Raw genomic sequence first — 24,875 nt, 5'->3', positions numbered from 1 at the left:
CCCGTGACATGATTTTTCCTTAATCCACAAATCATTCAGAAATTTGTGTGGCAACGCCACGTCCGTCATGCGTATAACTGAATGGGAATCTGGCGGTTCATGTCAACCCTCGAAAATTCTAGAAAAATGCTCGATCTTGAAATCGAAAATTGCAGAACCGAGACCCCGACGCATGTCATAGGTTCCATTCCAGAAAACCAGGATAGCGCTGATGACCTGAGGTATAAGGAGCATGACATTCAAAACAGTCTCTTGGTGTTTTGCCTTAAATGTTGGCCCCCCTTGCTTGACGAGAAATTCGCGTCACAGCTCAACTTAATCCCTGAGCCAGCTGAAGCATGGGGCGCTGTGCTGAGGTCGAATGCCGGCTGCTGGTTGGGGCGCCAGGGTAACAGGTAACAGGCAGGGTAACAGGTAACAGGCAGGGTAACAGGTTACAGGCAGAGTAACAGGTAACGGGCAGAGTAACAGGTAACAGACAAGGTAACAGGTAACAGGCAGAGTAACAGGCACCAGGCAAGGTACCGGGTTGCAGGCAGGGTAACAGGTGACAGACAGAGTAACAGGTAACAGGCAAAATAGCAGGTAACAGGCAAGGTAACAGGTAACAGGCTAGGTAACAGGAAACAGGTAGGGTAGCAGGTAACAGGCTAGGTAACAGGTAACAGGCAGAGTAACAGGTAATAGGGAACAGGCAGGGTAAAAGGTAACATGCAAGGTAACAGGTAACAGGCAGGGTAACAGGTAACAGGCAGGGTAACAGGTAACAGGCAGGGTAACAAGTAACAGGTAGGATAACAGGTAACAGGCAAGTCCGGCGATTGAAGCCAGAACCCTCGCGTACCGCGCGACAATGCCTCATCAACAGGGCTAACAGGGGCTTGTTCAGGATGCCGCAATAGGGGAACAGATCAAGCATTACGTTGGAAAACAGTTTGAGTTTGCTGTAGGCAAATGAAATTGCTTCTGTTGGGTATCACTGTCCAATATATCATTGTCCAATATTTAATTCCTGTAGCTATGCGTGTGCATTTCTTCTTGCTGATGACTGACATCAGTTCATATGCACATCAATGCGTCTAATAATTTGATAAGCGGGGGCCGGCATTCTCCTGGAATCCCTTCAACGCGCCGTTGAAGGCTACCCCATCGGGTAAATCCGGACAGCTGACGCTGATCTACTGAAACTCCCCGCACGCCACTGAGTGGCGACGCGCTGATCCTGTCTGAAGGGGACGCCCAGCGCTGTTGGCAAAAGCTACGAACGCGCTCAGATGGAGAGGCCTGCCCTCGCTCAGCCCCCAGCGACCTCGCCATTTTTGAGTTCAGCTCTCCCAGCCCGAGACATCATTATCGTGCTAAACTACGGGAAATACGAGTTTCTAAATAACTTATGTCAAACAGTGCATCACGACTTAGATGAGTTTTCGTTGACGGAACGTTAATTATCATAGATGGGAATCGCTGGTTAATTCAATATTTTGCCCGGCCTTAACCCCTCATGGCATTGAAACAAAGAAGGAAACCAATGATATGGAAATTTGCGAAAAATGTTCGGTTTTCTCAAAATGGGAACGAACGGACGAAATCCGGGGAAAATCGTATTTCGGCAAAACCGAATTCAGAACGTTCGACCCTGAACTGAGACTCCACAACTGATTTTGCGACACTGCGCCATGGGATGAACGGTACAGAATGCTGCAATCCTTTCCAAAACAGTTCAGTGGCGCTCCAAAATACAGAGCAACGGACGCTTCACAAGATGCATTTTCGCTGCACATTCCGCCTCCTGTCCGCGGAGTCTCTCCGACCGCAGTGTGCCCACGGCCTGATGGTGGTGTTTGTTCTTTACGTGAATATGGCTATATTTATGTGTTAGTGTATCATTGGTCCACCCGACGTAGTTCCCGTTCATCAAAGCGTAACAATGCGGACAGATAGGGCAAAGATACGCGTAAAGGTGTTCAATACGCTGTCTGAAACTTGCGGGAAGTTTAGCATCCAAATAGCGTTCTAAGTATTTTCTGCCACGGAAAACAAAAACTGTGTTTAGCTCGTTGGCTTTGCTGTATCAGCTCGTTAGCCCGTTAGCTCGTTAGCTTTTAGCTCGCTAGCTTTTAGCTCGTTGGCTCGTTGTTTTTGGTATCGCAAGGCACAAATCGTGGAGAAGTTATCGTGTGTATCGTGTGTGTGTGGTATTCGTTCGCACTGTTGTCAAAATGTTTTCTAGGTTAAGCATGTATTTTAAATCGGCATCGATGTGATATGGTTTTAAGCTAGTTCTCTTTGATGTCTAGCTATCTAATGGTGTCTTATTTAGCTAGTTCATTCAACGATCCACGTTTCTTGTACGCCGAGAATGCACTTGGCATTGGACGGCTTCTGTTAACTCCCTGTGCCCTGAGGCCAGATGGATCCACCTCGGACCTCTACGTGACCCCGCTCGTGAGGTCGTTCCTATAGCTCCCAGCAGTGGCCATGACAACACACCCGGCGGCGAGAACGCCCGATTGAACCCGCTCCGGATCCGGCCCGGCTCCCATTGAGTCTGCGGAGCGTTTTGCCATTCGGTTTTCCCGGTGGGCCATTGTTGCGTTCCGGCGGAGATGAGGGCACCAGGCGGGCGTGGGGATGGGGAGGGGGGATGGGGCGTGCCGGGCTACAATCAGGACCGCCGGTGCGCTGGCACCGCCCGGTCGCGCTCATCACCTGCCGCGCCGGATACCGGTCGGCCGGCACTACCACGGCATAGCGCGCTGTTTGCGGCGCCAGCCGGAAATGACGGACGGCACCGCTGTTTGCGTCACAAAACGTGACGCGTCACGACTACACGTGCCGGTCGTCGCACGCCAGGCACGGCTGGACGGCTCGGCTGGACGGTCGCGCGAGCGCTGCGGGTGCGCCTCCGGACGGGGTCGCAGTGTCAGGTCGAGAGGCGACGGATCGGCAGGCGTCGACAGGCGACAGCAGGGGTCGGGAAGCGACAGGGCAGCAGCCCCGGAGTCTGGTCACCACACCGGACTCGGCAGGCGCGCACGGCGAGTCGGCACGATTGAGTGCGCACGTCAGCAGCCGATACTATAGGAGGACCGTCGGAGGACCGGAGACTCGCCCCAGTGTCGGCGGAGGGCCAGGCCACCAGTATCGGCAGCAAGAGCACGGCGTCCGACCCCGCAGTGATCCTTGTGCAGACGACTGACACCACGCGCCTGGGCTGCCGCCGGCGCGGCCGACTCACCTGCTCACCGCGCTGACGGCGCGACCTTGTGACCTTTGACGTGACGGGCGGGGGACGTGCCGGGGCCGGGTGGCGCTCGCCGCGCAGCGGGCGGCGGGACGTGCCGCTCCGCTCTGCCAGTCACCGGCCGCCGCCGCGCCTGCCGGCACCGCCATGCGCATCGAGAACCCGACCTTCGCGCTGACCCAGAGCGGCGAGGTGGCCGACAGCTCGCCCGACGTGACGCAGACGGTGGCGCCGCCGCCGCCGCCTCCGCCGCCGCTGACGACGACGACAGCCGACAAGGCGGGCCTGGTGGATGGCGCTGGGCCCAGCGATGTGCTGTACGTGCGCGGATGGCGGTTGCACAAGAGCCGGCTCTGGCAGGCCCTCGCTGCGCTTGGGCTCATGCTCTTCGTCGTTATGGGTAAGCAGGGCTCCCGGTGACGGTGATTGGGACAGTATAAAGGAGGCGCGGCCGCAAGGTCCGGATATCATCGCACCCGTAACGTTGGGAAACGACTAGACTTGCTCAGAACAGTGTGTGCGTGTGATGTCTAGACTTGCTCTGTTGGCTCCAAGCGAAGCAAAGAGTGAAGAGTTTGGTGAAGACGTTGAAAGAACATTGCCCATTGTTTGGAGTTACCAAAATGCTGCGCTTTTTCCTCAACGTCACGTGCATGATGTGACCGTGCTTACTGAACTTGTCGAAAATAGATCAACACATATGTCTGGTCAGGTGACACCCTTATCTCTTGGAGAGTGGTAAGGGCACATCAGTGGTTAGTCATGATTTCGCTTAGGAAGAGCCAAAACGGGGCATAGGGGCCGTTTCAGACAAAGAGTCCCACTTGCAGACAAAGCGTGCCACTTGCTTAGGAAACTGGTTTTGTTCAGTGCGGAGACAACTGTGGATCGGGGTTCCATTTTGATGCTTTGAGGACCATTTTTTTTTAGAAGTTCTGCTGTCGTTCTTACCTGCCAGGAAGTACTGAGGCTTTCGTCTCCAGGTGGACACCTTAGATGTAGCACGAGCAGCATACGCATAGTACATGCTGCATCGTCTATTTTGTACCTCAGGTATAGCGATTTTGCCGTGTTAGTAAGCATGCAGTTTTGCACGCTTGTAAACATCAAACGAAAGGTTTTACACTTTCCGGCAACACTCTGCGAGTAGGCATGCACGAAACAAGTTGATCACCATGCCAGGCCACCTAAAGCTGGGAAACAGGCTTTTCGCATGAAGAGAGGCATTCATGCCTCATCATGATGGTTCTTGTGGCGTGTACCTTTAGTGAATAACGACACGCCAGGGTAAACTGCGTCGCAGATCGCTGTAGCGCAGATGTTAGGACACGCCCACCTTCCGCTGTCGAGTATCAGTGAAGTATTGCCGTTTATGAGACTATTCTGAGAGGTGCTGGGTATTTTTGACCGAGGTGACCTCCTGTCATGTTTGCCCAAAGGACTTGGACAGCTCAAAATACTTTTTTGACACCGGCCAGTTTTCCGTGCTACCAGAGCAGGGATAATACCTTGTGAACTTTAACCGAAACATCCCACACTGTGAAATGCTGCTCATCGTGCGCTGTCATGTTAATGTGTGTGTTTAGCAGCCCGTGAGAGTCATGGTTTTCTTATCATTCTGGCTGTGTTTACAGTGCTGATGTTTCCAGCATGTTTGAACAACCTTGCCTGCAGCACTTTGGATATCAGCTGGCGATAATCGTGCTTCAAATTAAAATCCGGCACGGTCCAGTTCCCACAAGGCCTTACAAAACCATCACGTCATCTTGCCGACCCAGAGATGACTGCATGATGGGATGTTTTACACGCGTCAGTTCGTCGCGTGCCGTACGAAAGCTGCACATCTTACGCAATCTCGAGCCCGCTCAGACCACCACCTTCATGTTTACTGTTACTGTTCACTTGACTGCTACTGTTACCTTACTGTTACAGCAAATCAGTTGCCTCACTGCCATAGCTAAAAAGTGAATTTACGTTTGGCCGTACTTTCACACTGATAGCTGTATGCATATCGCATAGTCATTTACGTCAATTCGGTCTTCAGTGGTGGCGTATATGTCCCGCGGCCGCCACCCGCCGTCAGTGGCACCCCCGCCGCCGCCCACCGCTCGACCTCATGTCAGCCAGCTGCGCGAGTGTGAGCAGGCCGACTGCGTGTACCAGGCAGCCGACATGATCCGCGTCATGAACCTCTCCACCGACCCCTGCCATGACTTCTACAACTATGCCTGCGGCAACTTCAAGGAGGTGCTTCCTGACCGGCGCAATTCTCGGTGAGCTGCCTTTGAAGCGCTTGTTCAATACCTTGGCGGCAAGGTAGCAGCACTGCTGGTCCTGCTCGGTGGACTGAACGCGTTGCACTTCCTCACTCATCAAATCAAGTCGCCTAAAATTCAGCCATTTTAGCCCAGCCTCAGTTCCACATATGCAGCAGTAAGCTGAGCGTGACGAGCTTCCCCTTGATCGGTTGTAGACAGCTGTGACGCGCGACGGTGAATTAATTTAGAATGCCGCCTTGACCAATTGACTCAATGGGTGCTTTTCATATGCAACGGAGGGTGCGCAAATTCTTGACGAATGGATGCAGCGTTGACAAAATTGTAGCTTCGTAACCTTTGGCCTATTTCATTATTTTTTCGGACGGTAGTAATAGCCATACTCTTCGTGGAAAACCAGGAGAATGGAGATATAGATGCGTTCATATTTCGGCAACATGTCTATATGGAAACGAATATTAGTAGATAAAATCATGTTTTGATAAAGGCTTGTTGCCGAAATATCAACGCACCTATCTCTTCATTCTCCCGGTTTGTCTACGAGGAATAGGGCTATTACTACTGTCTTATCTATATGCATAATGTTACTCACAAATGAGCCTAACAACTTACGTCTTTTGATTTTACCTCCAAAATTTCGCGCACCCAAACATGGCTCTTCATTGTCGGGCCAGGTGCAACTGAAAGCAAACGCCACCACGCCCACCACCTGCTCCTGCTGCCGGGTGAAGCGGAGCAGTGACTCGTGTGCTCCAGTCTTGTGTCCGCGTCAGGCGGGCCTGGGGGCAGGGGGGCGCCAGTGCTGTCAGCCGGCCGCTGCTGCACCCTGCGTGACTCACCGGCAGCGGCCATACCTCGTGTCTCTGAATACGCGACCGGGTTGCACGCGCACGGCGCCACGAGCCTATACGGCTCTTAGCACGTGAAAAACCGCTTGTACGTGCGCCGATGTTAGGTGGCTTTCGTCACCTGACGCCGGTCGATCCCTCCGGCAGCGAGGTGTTCAGGACAACCGACTGGCTACGAGACAAGAACGACAAGAGGGTGGTGCAGCTGCTGGAGGACGCGCCACAGGCTTTCAACCCGGATTCGACCCAGTGGAAGCTGAAGACGCTCTATTCCAGCTGCCTCAATGACTACGAAAACATGAAGAAGGCCGGCAAGAGGATGGTGAAGCTTATAAGTGAGCCGATCACCGTCGGCCACCTCGCCATCTTGGTCAATAGTGACCATGTTAACAAGGACAAGGGTTAACGCTGACCAGAGTGGTTTGCTTTTCAGTGACTTTGAAGAATACCATCTCTTTATACACATACATGATAGGCTGTCTAGGCATGGAGCTCTATATTACAATCTTCAAGTAATGATTGGCTGGTCAGCAACTGTTTCCAGAGGTAAGCAGCTGAGCTCCAGCAAAACTGAGTGTCGCTGTGGTTCCCTCAGAATGTCGTTGTGATAACCGGCCTGTTGACGCACCCAACACCCGTCAGACGTTCTCAGATGTCTGGACCTGCTGTGATCACCGGTGTGTTGACCGTATCCCACACTCGTCAGACGTTCTCGGAGGTCTGGACCTGCTGTGATCACCGGCGTGTTGACCGTACTCCACGCCCGTCAGACGTTCTCGGAGGCCTGGACCTGCTCGGTACCTGGGACGAGACGCTCTGGCAGTTCAACTCCACGTTCAGGAAGGTGCACGACGAGCACTGGACTGACGCCATGATGAACTTCTATTGGGTGCGAAACCCGCGCAGGCCAACGGAGAACATGCTCAGAGTAAGTAACAGCGAGATCTGTATCTATAGAAAAGCTTGTATGCGCGCGCGTGCGTTCGTGGCACGATTGTGTATGTTTGAGCGCACGTTGTGCTACACTATGAAGATTGTGTATTGTTTGAGCACGTGTTCGACAATCCAATGAGGATTGTTCATCCTTGAGCACGTGGCGTGCTGCACAATGTAGACGTAATCATTATGCTTCCGTAAATTGCCTTAAACTGAAAGGGTACTAAATACATGACAAAACTGCTAAATGTTCTAACATTTAGCCTGCTACCTTAGTTTCTCGAGTCACCCGTTTCAAAGGGCTTGCACATGTTTTTTTTATTATTGGAACTGAATTGATTGCAGGAGCAAGTAGATTATGTTGGCAGCAATTCAGTTTTAAGGACATTTGCCTGGAGATGACATTATTTGTACGAAGCAACGTTACAAAATGCACGGTGATGTCACAGCGCTTCTTTCTGCAGAATCGGCCGGTACAGTGAGGGCCATATCTGGGACGCACTGTATGGCTCAGTTGTACCATTTTGCGTTTAAGAGCAAACTTTTGCCAAATATCATGTTAAACAGATATACCAGTCAGCTAACCAATAAGTTGCGTAGACGAGTATCGCAAACTGTCTGCTTTCTGACACTAATAATTACGAAGATCGCGGATTTTACGGACATTAACGTCGACCTAACAGTGCGGTGGCCTCTTTGCAATTGAAATAAATGCGAAGGAAAGCATAAATGTGGAGAAAGCGACCGGCCAGGACCATACGTCATTGACGCATGACGTATGACGTATCCTGACATATCCATTATTCCAAGCGTCCTGGTCACGCTCTCAATCACTCAGGCAAACCTCCAAACTGTGACGTTTGATCACCTGATTACAGATCACCAAATCTGGCACGGGAATCCCGTACACATCAGCTTACCTGAATCCAACGATACCACCGTACAATCGGGTATGTATAACAGAGCAACGTTAGATATGCTCCATGCCTTCTAAAGACAACTGTGCAAGGCTAAAAATTATTTTAGGCTTATACTCCCATTCATCCACATTTCAGCTGAGTTGTATTAGGTCGCTGAATATCTTATCCTTAACGTTTATATTTTACAAATCATTATACCTTTTTAGGCGTGCAACGTTTTCACCACATTACTCTGAGATGTGTGTATGGTGTATTCCCTCGCGGCGCGATCGGCCGGGCGACCGCCCAGTGCCGTCCCTGGCGAGCCGTCCTCGCGGTGCCGGCGCTGGCGATCTGTCCTCGCGGTGCCGGCGCTGGCGATCTGTCCTCGCGGTGCCGGCGCTGGCGATCTGTCCTCGCGGTGCCGGCGCTAGCGAGCCGTCCTCACGGTGCCGGCGCTAGCGAGCCGTCCTCGCGGTGCCGGCGCCGGTGAGCCGTCCTCGCGGTGCCGGCGCCGGTGAGCCGTCCTCGCGGTGCCGGCGCTGGTGAGCCGTCCTCGCAGTGCCGGCGCTGGTGAGCCGTCCTCGCAGTGCCGGCGCTGGTGAGCCGTCCTCACAGTGCCGGCGCTGGTGAGCCGTCCTCGCAGTGCCGGCGCTGGCGATTTGTCCTCGCAGTGCCGGCGCTAGCGAGCCGTCCTCACGGTGCCGGCGCTAGCGAGCCGTCCTCGCGGTGCCGGCGCTGGTGAGCCGTCCTCGCTGCTCCGCAACTGAACGGCCGCTGCTTGCCAGATGATCACCGCCTACCAGACCACCATGGCCACCGTCATGGCGATGCTGGTGCGAGACTCGGGCGTCAACGTAACTGCGCTCAACAGGACCTGTGACCACCACTGTCTGCAGAACTTCGTCGACGACGTCATGAACGTCGAGACCAAGCTCGCCAATGTGAGCGTCGTCTGTGCTCACGCCTGGGCCTCATCATACCACAAGTGTTGTGTGGGAAAAACAAATGCCTTCGGATGGCATTTAGCATACCTCGGGCGTGCGTTTCCTGTTCAGTTGGGCGGGCAGCCCCCCACGGCGGGAACAAAGCTAGTCAAGTTCGGTATAAAATGTCTTCTGACATACTTTGGAGGTAGATTGAGCCATTTCGTTCTACTCATCGCCACCCGAGAATTACTTCACGAGAATCTAACCCTGACGTAGATACCATCCCTGATGTATTATCACTAACCCTGAGATATTAACACATGGCCTCCTTGAAAGGGCTTGTTCTACATTTTTCTGGGGTTTTAAACTTAGGTGGTCATGTCTAGGATCGTGCAATGCATTTCACAGCCATGTCCTTGCAACGATTTAAAGCCATATTATTCTGAGTTTGATACCCACGAAATTGTGCAGGCTAACTCGAACAGACTATTTCAAGGTTACCCAGACATGCATGGCGCCATAAAAACGCAGCGCGAATATCACCGTCTCACTGGCCACGCAGCACTCAAGGTCGAGAAAAGTATAATCATGGAATTATTGGTATCTGGCGTATGTCAACACGATTTTTTACATCAACGGGCATCAGTTGGCTGTTAACGAATTCTTATGTTGTAAAGACTTAATCCGAACCTTCTGAATAGATGTATTATGCAATCAGAAATCACGCTACGCATTGCTTGTTGTATTAGCCCCGGCCTCTACCATCCGATAGCGCAACTCCAGTTCAACGGCAGAATTTGGCGGCAAGAGTTGAACGTGCCACAATGCTCGGCACGGTCCGTCCTACCCTCTTACGTCAGCCGACCTTTGGCACGGCCGCTGCCACCGGCCGTACGCACGCCCGTCAAGGGCAAATAGAGTGGCTCCAACCCAACCTGCCGCAGGCGGGTGAGTTGGACGGCAGGTCTTATAACCAACTGAGCAATCTGGACGAACCGATTTAGTGTACCTAACAGACCAATGCAATGCGCTGACTGTAAATTTCGAATGCGGATCGAGTTTTGTGCTACACAATACGGACATTTGGGTAGTGGCACGAGTTATGAACGAAATAAGACTAAGGATCGAATATCTTAACAAAGGCACCATAACAAAACACATGAATACCATCAAACAAGACAAAATCGTGGTCAAATACACAAGAACATCACGAGAAAGGGCAAAAACATGAGCATGTCACAATATTCGGTTTAGCAAACATGTTCCAGCAGCACATCCCCATCTCTCGGCAAGTTGAAGTACTGCAGGTGGGGCGGCCCGTCTGCTGTGGTGGCAGTTTTGACACATTCAGTCTGGCAGTGACTCTGACGTCGTAAAGACGTACCATGACGCAATCAAACGATGACGTATTGAGGAACATGTTACTAAACAGTGAAATTTTGTCGTCTTGGCAGTCTTTTACACTTGAAAGGAGAACGGAAATTATGAGTGACCTTACTTCATCATATCTGAATGCTTCAAAATCTTCAAATGTAGAACATTCGCGTTCCTTGTGGTCTAGGCTAGGGGACACCAAATTTCTAGATGATATGGAACTGTGTTAAACTGTGTATGTTGTTGTCCCTACTGCTAATAAATTTGAAATAAGCACCAGAAACTATCCTATACAGCAAGCTCTCGAGTAAAATAACAGGTTGGTTTAGACTTTAGTCTGACCTTCATACTTAACTCTAGGTCAATGCAATTTGTTTAATCCTAACTTCGATTGCTATAATGCCCAAGGAACTGTCTCAGAGATATATGACTTAGTTCAACATTCCGTTGGCTCATCAGATTGAATAATTGTCTAAAATTACCTTCATCGTCAGCCACAGCCTGGATTTGGCCTTTCGTAGGTCAGTACCTTAAGAGATGTATCAATTGCATACCAAAAGATCTGCTCTTTAATTTCCAACAGATTTGTACAGTTAAGCGCAGCTTCGCCGTACCTCTCCAAAATTGTGTTGCACAAACCTTCAGGAGGCCATATTGACCCCCACCCACCCAGGATGATTGCCCCCGTTGACATGGTATAGAAGGCCCTCGAATTACGTTGTCATTTTAGACAAAACGTTCCGCATCTGAGAATATCAAAGCAAATAGCAAATGTGATGAAATAGGATTTTTTATAACTATTGGTATGTTTGTAAGTGGATATGGCTGCTCTAAACAGGACAATTGGTCTGTTCAGTAACTACGCTTCCCAATGCGTCATTGTTTCATCACATCGTCGTTCCTTGCATAACATTGATCGAGATGGCTGATAACATTAGCGTGGAACGCTGATAACATTAAGATAACATTAACGTTATGGCTGGAAACCATGCTCACGAGCATGAAGTATGAACGACTCGACAATCTTTTTTTCCTGGTCTTGATCGCCGCATGGCCAGTGGAATGGCAGCATGTGAATGATGTTATTATGGCGTCATGGATGCCTGGGTAACCTTGGAATAGTCTCCCCGAAAAAGTCTGCACTACACCTTTGAGAGAGTGTAGTTCCGCAATTAGGGCGGCTTAGATTGTGAGGAAGGGCACGACTTTTAAACATAAGTTCATTCCAGCTTCACTGGTGAACAAAGCCAGCCTGTGACTGAAGCGCTCCATTGTCTCGCCCCCCGGCGCCTCTCTCGGTCACCAGTGCCTGTTGCTCGTCTGGCCGGTCGTCGCCCGCGGACCCGCAGCCGGACGCCCCCCGGCCTGTTTCAGATATCGACCCGGTACCCCGGCGCGATTCTGTACCGCGGCCGGCGCCGCTCGCGCCGGCAGAGCGTCGGTTTGCGACTGCTGCGGCTGCGGCCGCCCGTCTTCCGACTCACACTGAGCGAGCTGGAGCGGCGCACTCCGCAGGTCGGGGACGCGCCGCGTGCCGCTCACCGCCAGAGGCCTCCCAGCTCGGCACGGCTGGCTGCTAGAACTGTAACCGTGAAGTGGTGGGCTCGATTCTTACGACCCTCGGCTTCCTTCTTGCTTTAGTGCTTCACCACAATGAGCATGATCGTCTACGGTGTTACTGGGCGCGGAATGCGTCGCCAAGCGGCCGAAATCCCGGCCTCTCTGCAGTCGGTGTCGGGTCGGGTCGGGTCGGGTCGAGCTGTCCAGACACTGGTCTGGCGGGCGCGAGGTCAGAAACGAGCGGAGATCAGATATTACACTCCTACGCCATTGCAATGATGTTTGGAGAGGATATTGAGCTTCCCATGTGTTCATTGATGCTCGTTTATGATATCACAACATGACGTTTTGGGCTACAAAAAAGACGTGCTGCTAATGTCAGCATGGCTGAAAGCTTGATTGCATGGCATGTGCCACTGGTTTAATTTCCCCAAACCTGATCAAAATCAAGACTGTCGTTCTTCTGCGTCAGGTTGACTGGATGGGACTGTTTGAAGATCTGATGGGCGAAGGCATAGTGTCGCCATCCACCGTGGTGGAGATACCGCGCTACCACTTCATGGACAATCTTGGCTCACTTATCGACGGCGAGTCTAAACGGTGAGGCATGGGGCGTGGGCAGGCCAGTCTAACCGAACCGTCCGAGATTTGTGTGTGCTTTGAAACACTGGGCCCACCATGTCTGTGTTAAATTGCATGACCTTGCCCTACAAGTGATCCGATGACTTGGCATATGCGCGCAGAGAGGCTAGAGTGAGGGAGGTGTGGTTTTATGGCATAAAGGCATAAGGCACAGGCATGTCCTTACTTTAAAAGGCATATGCCTTAACAAAGGCATGAAGGCATTTTGGCGTATGCCTTTTAAAGTAAGGAAACGCCATAAATGTTTCTATGTGCCCGCTCGGTTTAACTTATCACCCCTTGTCTTGCAGCAAAGGCAAGTGTTTTTGCGGTGCCAAATTAGGGACGTTTTGCGGCGCGTGTATTGTAATGAGTTTTGCATACCAAATGCATGCTGAAATGTGCACATACGTTGAGATCGAGTATTCGTCACCGCATTCTAGTGGTGGAAGGAATTATTCGACAAGAGTCAGCATTGCGTGCTAATATATGACGGCTCACAATCATGCCTCTGACTCTTCCTAACTGAAACGGCTGTTATCTCCATGCGTGCTGCGAACCGGTCTGTTTCAGAGCGCTGCACCATTACCTGGTATGGTGTGTGGTGCGCCGACACCTCATGGGCATGAGCGTCGATTACGCGTTTCAAAAGCTGAGGCTAGATGAGGTTAGTAAATCCCCGCACACTCGCACATAGGTTACGCTGTCTCACATTACAGTGATGACATTGGCTTCTCAATCGTTATTGACCGGCGGAACAAGACTGTTAGCAGTGTATAACCCGTCTAATCTGGTGAGAGTAAGTGTTGACAAAGGTACGGAGATGGAATACAGCATGAAAATAGGGCAATAAAAGCACATTCGCACCTAAATAGCATTTGGGACAAGTACGTAATCGGATATCACGTTTGTACTGTGTGTGCCGCGATAATACGCTTTCCCGCAGAACTTTATACCAACCGCTGTGAGATAAGCGGAAATCAAACAGCACACGCAGCCTTAATTTTCGATGATTTTGTTCAATACATTCAGTTTTTGCGACCACTCGCAATGGTAACTTGCAGTCCGAACATCTGTCTACATTAATTCCGTCAATGGCCACATGCAACTCGTGCTGGGATTCGAAATACTTGACCAGTGTCTAATGTAAAGTCGTCACAGTACCAGCCGGCTCAACCCTAATGGACTCGACTAACTAGTGCTAATTGGTGATGGTTTCTAACGATAAGCGTTCCTCGGCTTCAGTATCCGCAGCGTTCCGCCTCTGTCGTCAAACAGGGCGACAGCTAAGCACCCCGCTTCGCTCGGCTAACACCGCCCCGCGCTACCGAGAACAGGACCTGTCGACCACGGTTCCGCCACCGGGCCACCGAGCGGCCGTGCCATTTGCTGCAGCGCTCAGTGATTCGTGAATAGCAAAATGCCAGGCTTTCGCCACGTCACGTTTGACATCCGTTATCCCTGTTGGGATGAATCATACGCAGCTGCGGTGACGTAAACACCTGCCGTTGCCGAGCCTGCTGCGAGCGCAGGGCTGGTTGACTTTGGCATGGTGCCTGTTGTGCCAACAGACACAGTTTTACATTTTTAACACGCGCTCGAGTGGGGGTCAAATTGACCCCTCCCTCCCCAGAAGGTTTTCCCTGAATGGTTTCCGAACAGCGCGGCGTAGCCGCACCCAATTTTTCACAGCTGTAGACAATGGAATCGCGGATCGTCTGGCATAAAAAAATTAGATGTACCTTGTAAGATCCCTGATCTATGGTAGGTCAAAGTCAGGCTGTGGTTTCAATGAAGGTAATTTCTAGGGAATGCTTCAACCTGGTCCAACAACGAAGTGTTAGACAAAGCCATACATCTCTGAAATATTTTCTTAGGCAACACAACAATGGAATGGACAAATTACATTGACTAAGGTCAGATATGAAGGTTAAACCAAGGTCAAAACCAACATGTTTTATTACTCTAGCGCCTGTTGTATGGGGTAGTTCCTGGCGCTCATTTCGAATTTAGTGACAACAGGAACCGCATTATACACCTTCTATGGACTTCTTAAAGGTCAGAATAGGTCACTGACCTATAAGGACCTAGCTCAACATTTTTAAGGAGCATACTGCCTAGCGTAACCTTTGTCGCTTATGCAAACGCAAAACCCAAAACAGTCTTGTATGATTTTGGTCACCGTGATCTGCAAAAGGTCAAACAAGGTCCCTGGCCTTAAATGAGCATGTGACCTTTTGCTTAGAACAGTTATCTAGATTCTGGTAGCCCGTTGGAAGTCAACCTGGAACTTGTCGTTGTTTTACCTTCTTATATTTTTTTTAAAAATTTGATCCAAACCCTTTGAATGGATGGATTTTGGCATCAGCGCTCACGCAAAGCAGTGCTTTTTGCGTGAGCCCTGACCCCCACCATCCGATCGTGCAATTCCAGGCAACGGCAGAATTTAGTGGCGAAAGCTTGAGGTGCCGCAATGCTCGGCACGGTCCGTCCTGCCCTCTGATGTCAACTGACGTTTAGCGCGACCGCTGCTACCGGCCGCAGGCCATACCTGCCAAGGGCAAATAGCGAGCGCCCTAAAGCGACTCCAACCCACCCTGCCACGGGTGGGTGGATCGGAAGGCAGGCGCTCTAACCAACTGAGCCACCGGGACGGACTTAATCCAAAGGTCATAACCTAGGAACCTCAAACTTTGACCTAAGTGAGTTCGCGTACAGATCAACACACCCAGTGAATCTGGTGTCTCTAGCTCTCTTAGTTCCCGAGATCTCAAGAGGGGGGTCGAATTGACCCCTACCCGAGTGAAGGGTATCCTACTGGCCATCCGGGCGCGTGTTAATGACCATTGAATTGACGCCAGGCGGACTATGCGTTTAACGGCGGCTCTCCAGCTGCCTTTCGTAAGATGAGGCTGAAATCATCGCACATCTAGGATGTCCTTGCGCTAGGAGTCGGCTTTATACCTCAGATGACCGCTTGATAAAGCTAAAGCTATAGAGCACGAAGCTAAGCTTTCAAACCTGAGCGATTATAAGCATATCATGATCTTTGTAAAATTCGAATACGGTTCTGCACGGTGACATTAAAATTGCAAGGGAATTGCCAAGGGTTGGCTCGTGTTACAGACACCCTCGGGAGATCTCTTGACATTGTCAAGGCATACAAAGCATCGGACGAATCCTGTCCATTCGTCAGTTCAATCAAGGTATAATAACCTCAATTTGATCATTTGAATGGATCGAAAGCCCCATTATCTGCAGGTACATGTCTGCTGCATTTTGCCTCGAAGCATTGACCCTGAACCATGTCCACGGGGCTTGCCAATCGTTTCGGGACATCAAGACCATGTTCTAGATTCACCGTGGTCCCAAAGGCTCGTAGCTAGAGCGCCTTTGGCGGCTGACTACACCGGTGTATGGCGACTTTTATCTTTAGCGAATGTGTCGGACCTTTCTGTGCCTCCTGATCATCACGGTTCTGTTGTGCTGTTGTGTTGTGTTCTGATCAGCTTGTCTCTGTTGTGCGCGTGCGACCCAGTCGTTGACCGAGGCGGGTGCGCTTGCAACCCAGTCGTTGACCGAGGCGAGTGCGCGTGCGACCCAGCCGTTGACCGAGGCGGGTGCGCGTGCGAACCAGCCGTTGACCGAGCCCAACTGCCGCAGGTGATCCGTCGCTCCCGGAAGCTCCAGTCCCGGGAGGAGTACTGCCTCGACGTATTGGACAAGCACATGGGCGAAGCGATGGGCATGTTGTTCGTCAAGGACCACATCGGGCTGGACACGGTGCGCCAAACGTCCAACTTCACGCAGACGATGGTGGACGCCTTCAAGTTAAGCTTCCAACCGTGGATGACGGAGAGCGTGCGTTACAAAGCGAGCACCATTCTCAGCAACACCACCTTCCATTTCGGCTTCCCCAAGTGGATCTTGAGCGAGCAGGAACTGGATAGCTATTACGAACCGCTTGGTGTGGTCCCAAACGACTTCTTCCAGAATATGAAGAACATCGACCTATTCAAGCGCATCGTGCTGCGCAACCGACTGCGGTACGGGAACAACAAACAACGCTGGACCATCAAAGCCACTCAGTGAGTCAATGACGAACAGTGGTAATATTGACCTTTAGCCGAACGTGCTGGCTAATTGTGCATTGACACGGACTTTGCGGTCGCACATTCTTGCGATGTGAATGACATTGAGAGTGGTGAGTGAGGCATGCCGCTGTCATTTACCTCTAACTCAAACGAGGGTTGCAGGGAGAATCCCACGCGGAGCTTCGCGTCCGTCAATCCGACGTCTAACCTAAATTTTGACTCATTGAGGTAGAATTTACATCTTTAGGAAATATGAATAGCTGCTGCGTCATTTTGTTTACCCCCATGGGCAGAGCACAAGCAGTCCTTGAGGCAAAGACTGGGTTCAGATTTCACGATTAGGAATCAGCTTGATCGAGCAGTCCAGCTTGCTCGTTTTCATCAGTGAGGATGTAGTGGTGCTGAGCACCTAAGTTTGTAATGGCGTGGATTGTGTTCACCCACAAAACTTTGTTGTTCAGGTGGAAAGCAAAACAAAAACGATAGTAGTTCCATGTAGGCGGATTAGGTCATCACAGTCCTTAATGTGCACGGCAATCCTGAAACATTGTGATGCGCACTGTTCGCCTAAAAACAATCAGTACCCGGGAGAAATTACCTTAAGCGTTGATAACGTTTGAAAACAAACGTCATGAAATATTTCCGAATAACTGGCGCTAACCTCACATGATGTCCAAAGCCTTATGCCAAACACTGACATTTTCAGGTCTAGATAAAGTCAGCGCACGGATTTAGTCAACTTTGATGTAGGGCGTGTTGGCCCTGAACGTGGCTCAATGTGCACTTCCTGCGAGTAATGCGTTGTAGTGCTGTTATTCTTGTTTATGTTAGCTTGAAATCCCAGCATGCCACTCTCTGGTTTCCAAGAGGCATTCTAGGTTGGCGTAAGCCATTATCTAAAGTTGATCTTGAGTCTTGAATTAAAGCATGAATGCTCCGCAGCCATGCATGGACGGTTGTGTCCTCCTTTGACCATGACAATGTGGTTTGCATGGGTGCTAATGTTATTTCCGCGCCAAAAGTTCATGGGTTATACCACTGGCTGTGGCCGACCTGGAATCCTTGCTTTCGAAACAGGCAATGCAAAAAGGTTTCAAGGCAAAAAAAAAATCATGTCGTTTATTTTTGCCGGATTTCGTCAATGATTGTCACCTGCATCCGTTTGTTTTTGCCTCGTGAATACCATTTATGCGAGATGGTTTTCATTGGTCAAGGAACATAAAAAATGTAATTTAACCCCATGTAAATAGTACAGCGTAAGATTGTGGGATTCCGTAGTGGTCTGCTGTTCAACAAGCCGTGTAAATGCTACTTGCAGTCAGGAATTGATTCGTGAAAAGTCTTTTGCAAACCAGAACAGAATAGTTGATATCATGTGGCATGAATGTGACCTTGATCCCAGCCGCAGAACATTACCTATGCTCATCTTGTTCATAATCGCAAAGACAGTCCATGGATACCTTATATGTATCTAGCCTTATTCAGCCCTGGGAGCGTAATGTCTCACAATGACGCTGCAATACCCCCTGTCGTCTATGGGTGGTTTAAGAATACCTGATCGGAACGTCAGTCCATTTGCCCAGAGTGTTGAACCACCTGACTCTGAGCACAACGTCACACAAATCGGACTGTCGGAACGCTTAAACTCCGAATTGGGCGGGTCTGGCCGTGGTCGCTTCTCTAACGGTATTGTTGTGCTTCCAGTGCCCAGATTTTGAGCTCAACATCCGGCAACTATCTGGCAGTGCCGGCCGGCATGATGCGAAGTCCGATATTCTCTCCTCAAATACCCCACTACGTGAACTCAGGGGCGCTGGGGACGTTGGTCGGCACGCATCTGTCGTTGTTTACGGTCACCAACAACGGTAAGACGTCAGGTCAGACCAGCGTTTAATGGTGCGTACCGACAATGGCGAAACGTCATAAACGTCACTGCGCTCGACCTATGACGACTAGTCAGACCAACAAATGATGGGACTCCAAGACAGACAATGGTAAGATAGACCAACCATGGCAGGCGTCACATGGACAATGGTGAGACACCAGGCTGGACCCACAGTGAGTGGTGATGCGTTAGACCAGCGTGAGAAGATGCCATAGATACCGAGCATGTCAGCATTGGTGAGACGTCAGGCTAACAATCGTGAAATGTTATGCAACAGCAGTGATATGCAGGATGAATAATGACGAGATGTCGGGCAAACCTAGTGTCAGACTGACAGTTGTGAGAGGTGAGAACTGCAGTGGTGATACACCCACATGGTGTCACCCACTAGACCACCAGTGGTGAGATGCCCGACCAACGATAGTGAGACACCAGGCCGGACCAACAATGGTGAGATGCCCGATCAACGATATTGAGACGTCAACATGCCGACATCAACGAGGTTGGTAGTGGCAGACCATCACTTGTGTCTGTTCACCACGCGATAACACTACACTGAATGCTGGTTGAACTTCAGGGCCCTCGACATCTAACGGTTTGCACTCATTCGTCATCACGACCACGATCTGTGAATGTCCATGTCCGCCTCCCACGCACTGACCTTGTGACGGCCACCCCGGCGGCGTCGGTCCATCAGACGTCAGCTGACACAGCGGCCTCAGGAACGGCGTGGCGGTGGCGCGTGCGCACCTCCGCGCCCAGCAGCGACTGCTGCCAGAGCTGTGCTGTCCTGTCACAGAGTCGCAGATCCTGGACCGGGTCTGGTGGGACAGCGCCACGTACGAACGCTACCACCCGTACCGCGGCTGCGTGCTGGACCTGTACAGGAACCACACGCTCCGGCCGAGCGTCGCCTACACCAACGTGCCGCAGGTACGCCAGGCCGCCGACACTAAAGCGCCGCCGCCGCCGCGAGTCGGCCATTCCCCACAGGTGGCGGTGCGAGGAGACTGATAAGGTTCATAGCACCGGGAAATTAAATACACCGACGCTCAAGAACATTGATTCCATATTAGCTTTCTAAATGTGTGTAGAAATGGGAGTTGAACTGTCACGTCGAAGCTCGCGCCACACGCCCGCATGCGCCGGGTGCGTGTCCAGCCAGCACGACACCAGTGAGGTCATGACACAGCGGCTGGCTCAACAGATGCAGCTGCGACCGGAGCGTAACGCCGCCGCGCTCGTCAGCCAGCACTACGCCCTGGGCGTAGCGTACGCTGAGCACCGGCGCGTGAAGGCCCTCTCCGACCGACCCGTCCGGCTACCCGGCCTACGGCACGAGACCAGCGACCAGACATTCTTCCTCGCCTTCGCGCAGGCACGGGCGCCGGCCATGGAGGCGGAGAGTGTAAAGGAGAGGAAAGCTGGTGTTGCACGGCTGCTTTCACCGTGCTGATCTGAAACGAAGTGTTCCACATTTATGTGGGGTTTTGAACTGAAATAACCTTCTCGAAGACCTTCCGGTGTTATTCACTGTCCTGCCCTTCCTAAGACCTAAGCATCTCTAGTTTCTGAGGTACACGCCTGTGAAAAGGGGAAGGTATGTAGGGGAGAGTATTTCAAAGTCACCTTAGTATTCATGACGTCGTAGTAACATCATTCAAATACCGCCATGCCATAACCCCCGCGGCAATTAAGGCCAAGAAACATAGCACTGTCGCGGCGTTCATATCTGGCGTTCGTGAGGACGACTTCCGGTGACCCTTCTAATGTGGAATATGCCCTGTAATGAAACATGGTGCGGTTGCGCCATGTCTGCCACACCGCTTTCTACACTGATACAGCCGAGCGATGGAGAGAGACATGCTGAACGATAGGCTCGACTGGGTTGCACACGCGTGTACCGACGTTGACTGACTAAGGCGAAAGACGTCAAAGACGAGCGCAAGGAGATCATGGTTTGGAAAGACAAGCTCAAGGAGGTCATGGAGGTTATCTTGTTTGGGGCTGAGGTCAAATAAGGTCGTGTTAGACCATGAAACAAAATTGTCCTTAAGACATTTTGTGAGAGGATGCATGCTCATTAGCTGCACTCTGGTAAGCGTCTAATAAACTGACTGCATCACTTCCTTTTTGCAATTCAAGCCTGCGTATATTCGTAACGAGTAAAACAAAATGGTGTCTTTTAAATATCGTCACCTACAGATACCCAAAATAGAGTATTCAGACAAACTGTTGGGAAAATGCCTTCTGGCTTCCTGCCTGTACATTTTTTGAACTCATCTTGTGTTTCGATCCGAGTGGATTGTATAAGGACACAATATATTAGGCGGCAGAAAAATACTGCATATCGGTTTCATTAACTCACCAATGCCCAGGATTTGGCTACTGAGCTTGGTGTTTCAATGCAACTTATCTTAGGTGTTCCTCTGAAAGCACTGAAAGTTCATGTCGCTGTCTTCCTCGCTTTGGTTGTGACCTCAGGACAACCGAAATGGGAGCAGGGCACGCCCCATAGACTTCTGGATGAAATGTAAGATGTGTAGAAGATTCGCTGCAGAGGTCGCCGCAGTGCGCGTGGCCCGGACCAACGGCGGTATTCCGGTGTGTTGGTAGTCGCTGCCGTGCTCGGTACCGTTCCAAGAGTCGTGTGATGCTCACCGACCTGCCACTGTTTTGGTGATGAAACGGCTTCCGTTGGCAGGCTCGCTGCTCCACCAAGCGGTCTGGCAGTACCAATTACCTCCTGCATCGCCTGGCGGGCATTATACCGGAGGATCTGCAGTGAGTACTCAGCAACTACGGTAACTTCATAGCCCATGTAGTCGACCACGACCAGGTGATGCCCTCTGAAAACTTCGAACCTTCAAGCTCTTTCATCGCTGTTGTAAACATACTTCTGATAAACATATTGATGTTGGTCAAAATTATGTTTACGAGGAGCCCCTTGCACACATTTAATGCAACTCCTCGTAAATTTTCGGATCCGAGTGACATATACTACCGCGGATGACTTCCCCCCAACGTAAGCTTCAGCCGTCAACTCTGCGCCGCGTCCGGACGAAAGGGTGCCGTCTGTGCGCAGCAGCAGCATGCGAATCCTGCCTCGAGTGTCACCGGTCCGCTCCCGGGGGTCCGACCACTTTGCTTGCAGATGGCTGACTCATATCCCGGTGCGCCACCCCCCCCCCCCCCCCCCGCCCCCCCCCCCCTCCCGCTTTTTAACCGATCCCTCCAGATCAGACGTGTTCCGGCGATGTTTGCCTAATGTGAGCAGGCTTTCGATTTTCATGACGGCTCTCCTTGGCTGTTTCTGGCATGTGCTGGTGCCAGAATTATCAGTCCTTTACCACACTAAGCGCATCCATTTGCACGTGGTGAAATCAGCCACGTCATACTCATTATATCACAGGGAGCGGGAGAGGCCGGCGCCGAGGGCCGCGTCATCACCAACCCCTCATCTAGTTCGGCACGTGACGCCGTGCGCCCTCCCCCCCCCCCCCCACCGTGCCATCGTGCTCGCTCATCGTGCCATTATGCGCCCTAACCACCGCGCCATCGTGCGCCCTCGTCCTGCCATCGCGCGCCCCACGGCACCATCGCGTGCCTTCGCCGTGCACGCGGCAGGTCACCGTCGTCGCAGCCGCTACTGAGCCGCGTCGCGCTGCTCCGTTGCAGGGTGAACTCGGCCGTGTACAACCACGCCAAGTTCCGCCAGGTGTACAGATGCTCGGCCGTGCCCGCCGTCTACGACCATGCGCCCTGCACCATCCAGCCTCGGCGGTAGGGTGGAGGGAGGTCGCGCTGGTGTCGCGCGCCGCCTCGTGCTATGAGCGTACCGGCCCGAGAGAGCAGAGCAGCTGTGTGGAGTGAGTCGCAGTCGATAAAGCATCTGGGGTGGGCGGCGCGGCGCTGTTCAATGGTAGTCTCCGACCGCCCATCACGGACTCCCATGGTCTTCATATGCAGTCGCTCGTAAGAAGCGTAATCGTGTTAAATCGAACTGCTTCGGCTGTTCCGTCCGGTCAGTGCAGTCTTAGCGTTCCCAGGTTGTAGGAAGCAAGTCTGCAGTCGTATAGAGGCACGAGTCGAGTGACCTGTGTACGGTATGTCTAATCCACCGGTGCGTTTTCCGCATGATTGGTAGCAGTAACGTCTAGGTTGCATCACCTTTTCGTTCCCTATCACGAGATCCAAGTATGAAGGATCTATGGGTGGCTTCACAATGACTTGTTTGATGATATCGAATGATTTCTTGTGTTTTATATGCATCTATACACTGATACGCTTTGGTCGTGAAACACACCCATTGCTACACGTCCGGATGCGGCCAAGTGAAAGAGCCGTTTTCATAATGATCACTGACTTGAAAACTGTTTGACGAACCGCCTTTTGCTTGCGTTTAAATGTAACTGTTACTCCGTTGTGGTACTAAACGAAGGAGTCTTGTCTTTAGCTGCAGCTGTCACTCTTTTGTGATACTAAACGAACAAGTTTATTCTGCTCTATTTACGTTGCAACGCATTTATGTTATACTATGATAAACATGTTTCCGGCGCTATGACGTGCATGTCTGCTTAGATGATGTTAGCTATGAAAGGTTCATCCGTGTAAACCTTTATTGCATATTATATAAACGGTATGCATTAATGAGAGCTTGTCTTTCGCGGTGGCATGGATATTCCAAAACTTTAATTAGAGCCTCTCCTTGGCGATGCATATTCCAAAACCTTAACATAAAGTGGCGGACGTTTTGTTTTGATGTGCACAGAAGAGCAAGAAGGGAAGAAGTATTGTGAATGGAAAGCAGACCGAGCATGCAAGAAGGAATTGTGGACAGGCATGCGTACGCGGACGTGCGCGTCAGTAAAATAAGTTCAACACGCGCCCGGGTGGCCGGTTGGATACTCTTCGCTCGGGTGGGGGTTAATTTGACCCACCTGAGATCGCAAGTACTAAGAGAGCTAGATACACCAAATTAACGGGGTGTATTGACCGTACGTGGACTCACTCTTACGTCAAAGTTTGAGGTTCCTAGGTCATGACCTTCCGGTCAAATAAGGTCAAACAAGGTCAAATCCAGGCTGGTCTTCAAAAGGGCCCCTAGAACCTAGATAACTGTTTTAAGCAGAACGTCACATGCTCATTTAAGGTCAGTGGCCTTGACCGACCTTTTGAAGCTCATGCTTACCAAAATCATACAGGACTGCTTTGCATTTTTTACATTTGAATGAGCAACGAATATTACGCTAGTCAGTATGCTCCTAAAACAAAATGCTGACCTGAGTCGTTTTATGTCAGTGACCTATTCTGATCTTTAAGAAGTCCATGGAAGGTGTATAATGCAGTTTCTGTTATCAATACATTTTAAATAATCACTAGAAACTACCCCACATAGCAAGCCTTAGAATAATATAACAGGTTTGTTTTGTCCTTGGACCGACTTTAATGCCTGACACTTAGTCAAAGTAACTTGTTCACTCGATTGCTGCATGGCCTAATAAGGTGTTCCAGCGATGTATGACTTCGTCTAACACTCCGTTGTTGGATCAGATTGAAGGATTCTCGAGGAATGGCCTTCGCTGAAACCATGGCCTGACTTTGACCTGCCATAGGTCAGTGGCCTTACAAGGTGCATCTAAATTTTTGATGCTAGATGATCCGCTATGCAATTGTCTACAGCCATGCAAAATTTGGCGCGACTACGCTACGCCGTTCGGAAACCATTCTGGAAAAACCTTTGAGCGGTCAATTTAACCCCACCCGACCGCGTGCTAAGGCGAGACAGGCGCGCTGAGGCGTCAGACCCCCACCCGACCGCGTACTTAGGCGAGACAGGTGCGCTGAGGCGCCAGACGTAGACGTCTGTATCGTGAACAGGGCATTCATCGGCGCAGCAAAACCGAAATGTTATTCTGCACTTTCTTCTATCACGATTACTGGTGCGTTCACAGTCGCCCAGCCGCAACGGTATCGGGACAAAATATGGACCCGGCGTTGATAGACAGCCTGAGATCAACGCAAAACATCGGCAGGAAAATATCGACTGAGCAAAATATCGACATTACAAAATAATGAGGCTAAAATATCAGCACAGCACAATAATGTCATCTAAGATATTTACAAACAAAAGATCGGCTCTGCTTAACATTGACACGCACGATAAAGACATTATGATTTATCTACATCACAAAATATCGGCAATATAA

The 24,875-nt window shown here is 51.0% G+C and overlaps 1 protein-coding gene across 1 annotated transcript; it reads left to right on the top strand.

The window, feature by feature from the left end:
• Positions 1-3,322: 3,322 nt before the first annotated feature.
• On the top strand, positions 3,323-23,414 carry LOC119102229 (endothelin-converting enzyme 1). Its single transcript, XM_037225595.1, has 15 exons — positions 3,323-3,644; positions 5,289-5,517; positions 6,516-6,703; positions 7,139-7,296; positions 8,183-8,254; positions 8,992-9,147; positions 11,881-12,021; positions 12,539-12,666; positions 13,261-13,354; positions 16,351-16,775; positions 18,486-18,646; positions 19,466-19,599; positions 19,874-20,044; positions 21,371-21,450; positions 22,345-23,414. Exons 1-15 carry the CDS (start codon positions 3,392-3,394, stop codon positions 22,451-22,453), a joined length of 2,499 nt encoding a protein of 832 aa, XP_037081490.1. The 5' UTR covers positions 3,323-3,391; the 3' UTR covers positions 22,454-23,414.
• The last annotated feature ends 1,461 nt before the right edge of the window (positions 23,415-24,875 follow it).

Source organism: Pollicipes pollicipes, unplaced genomic scaffold (assembly GCF_011947565.3).
Source record: "Pollicipes pollicipes isolate AB1234 unplaced genomic scaffold, Ppol_2.1 Scaffold_5724;HRSCAF=6776_pilon_pilon_pilon, whole genome shotgun sequence".
NCBI lineage: Eukaryota > Metazoa > Arthropoda > Thecostraca > Pollicipedomorpha > Pollicipedidae > Pollicipes > Pollicipes pollicipes.
The sequence above is the reverse complement of the archived record's forward strand: the minus strand, read 5'-3'. Positions and strand labels throughout refer to the sequence as shown.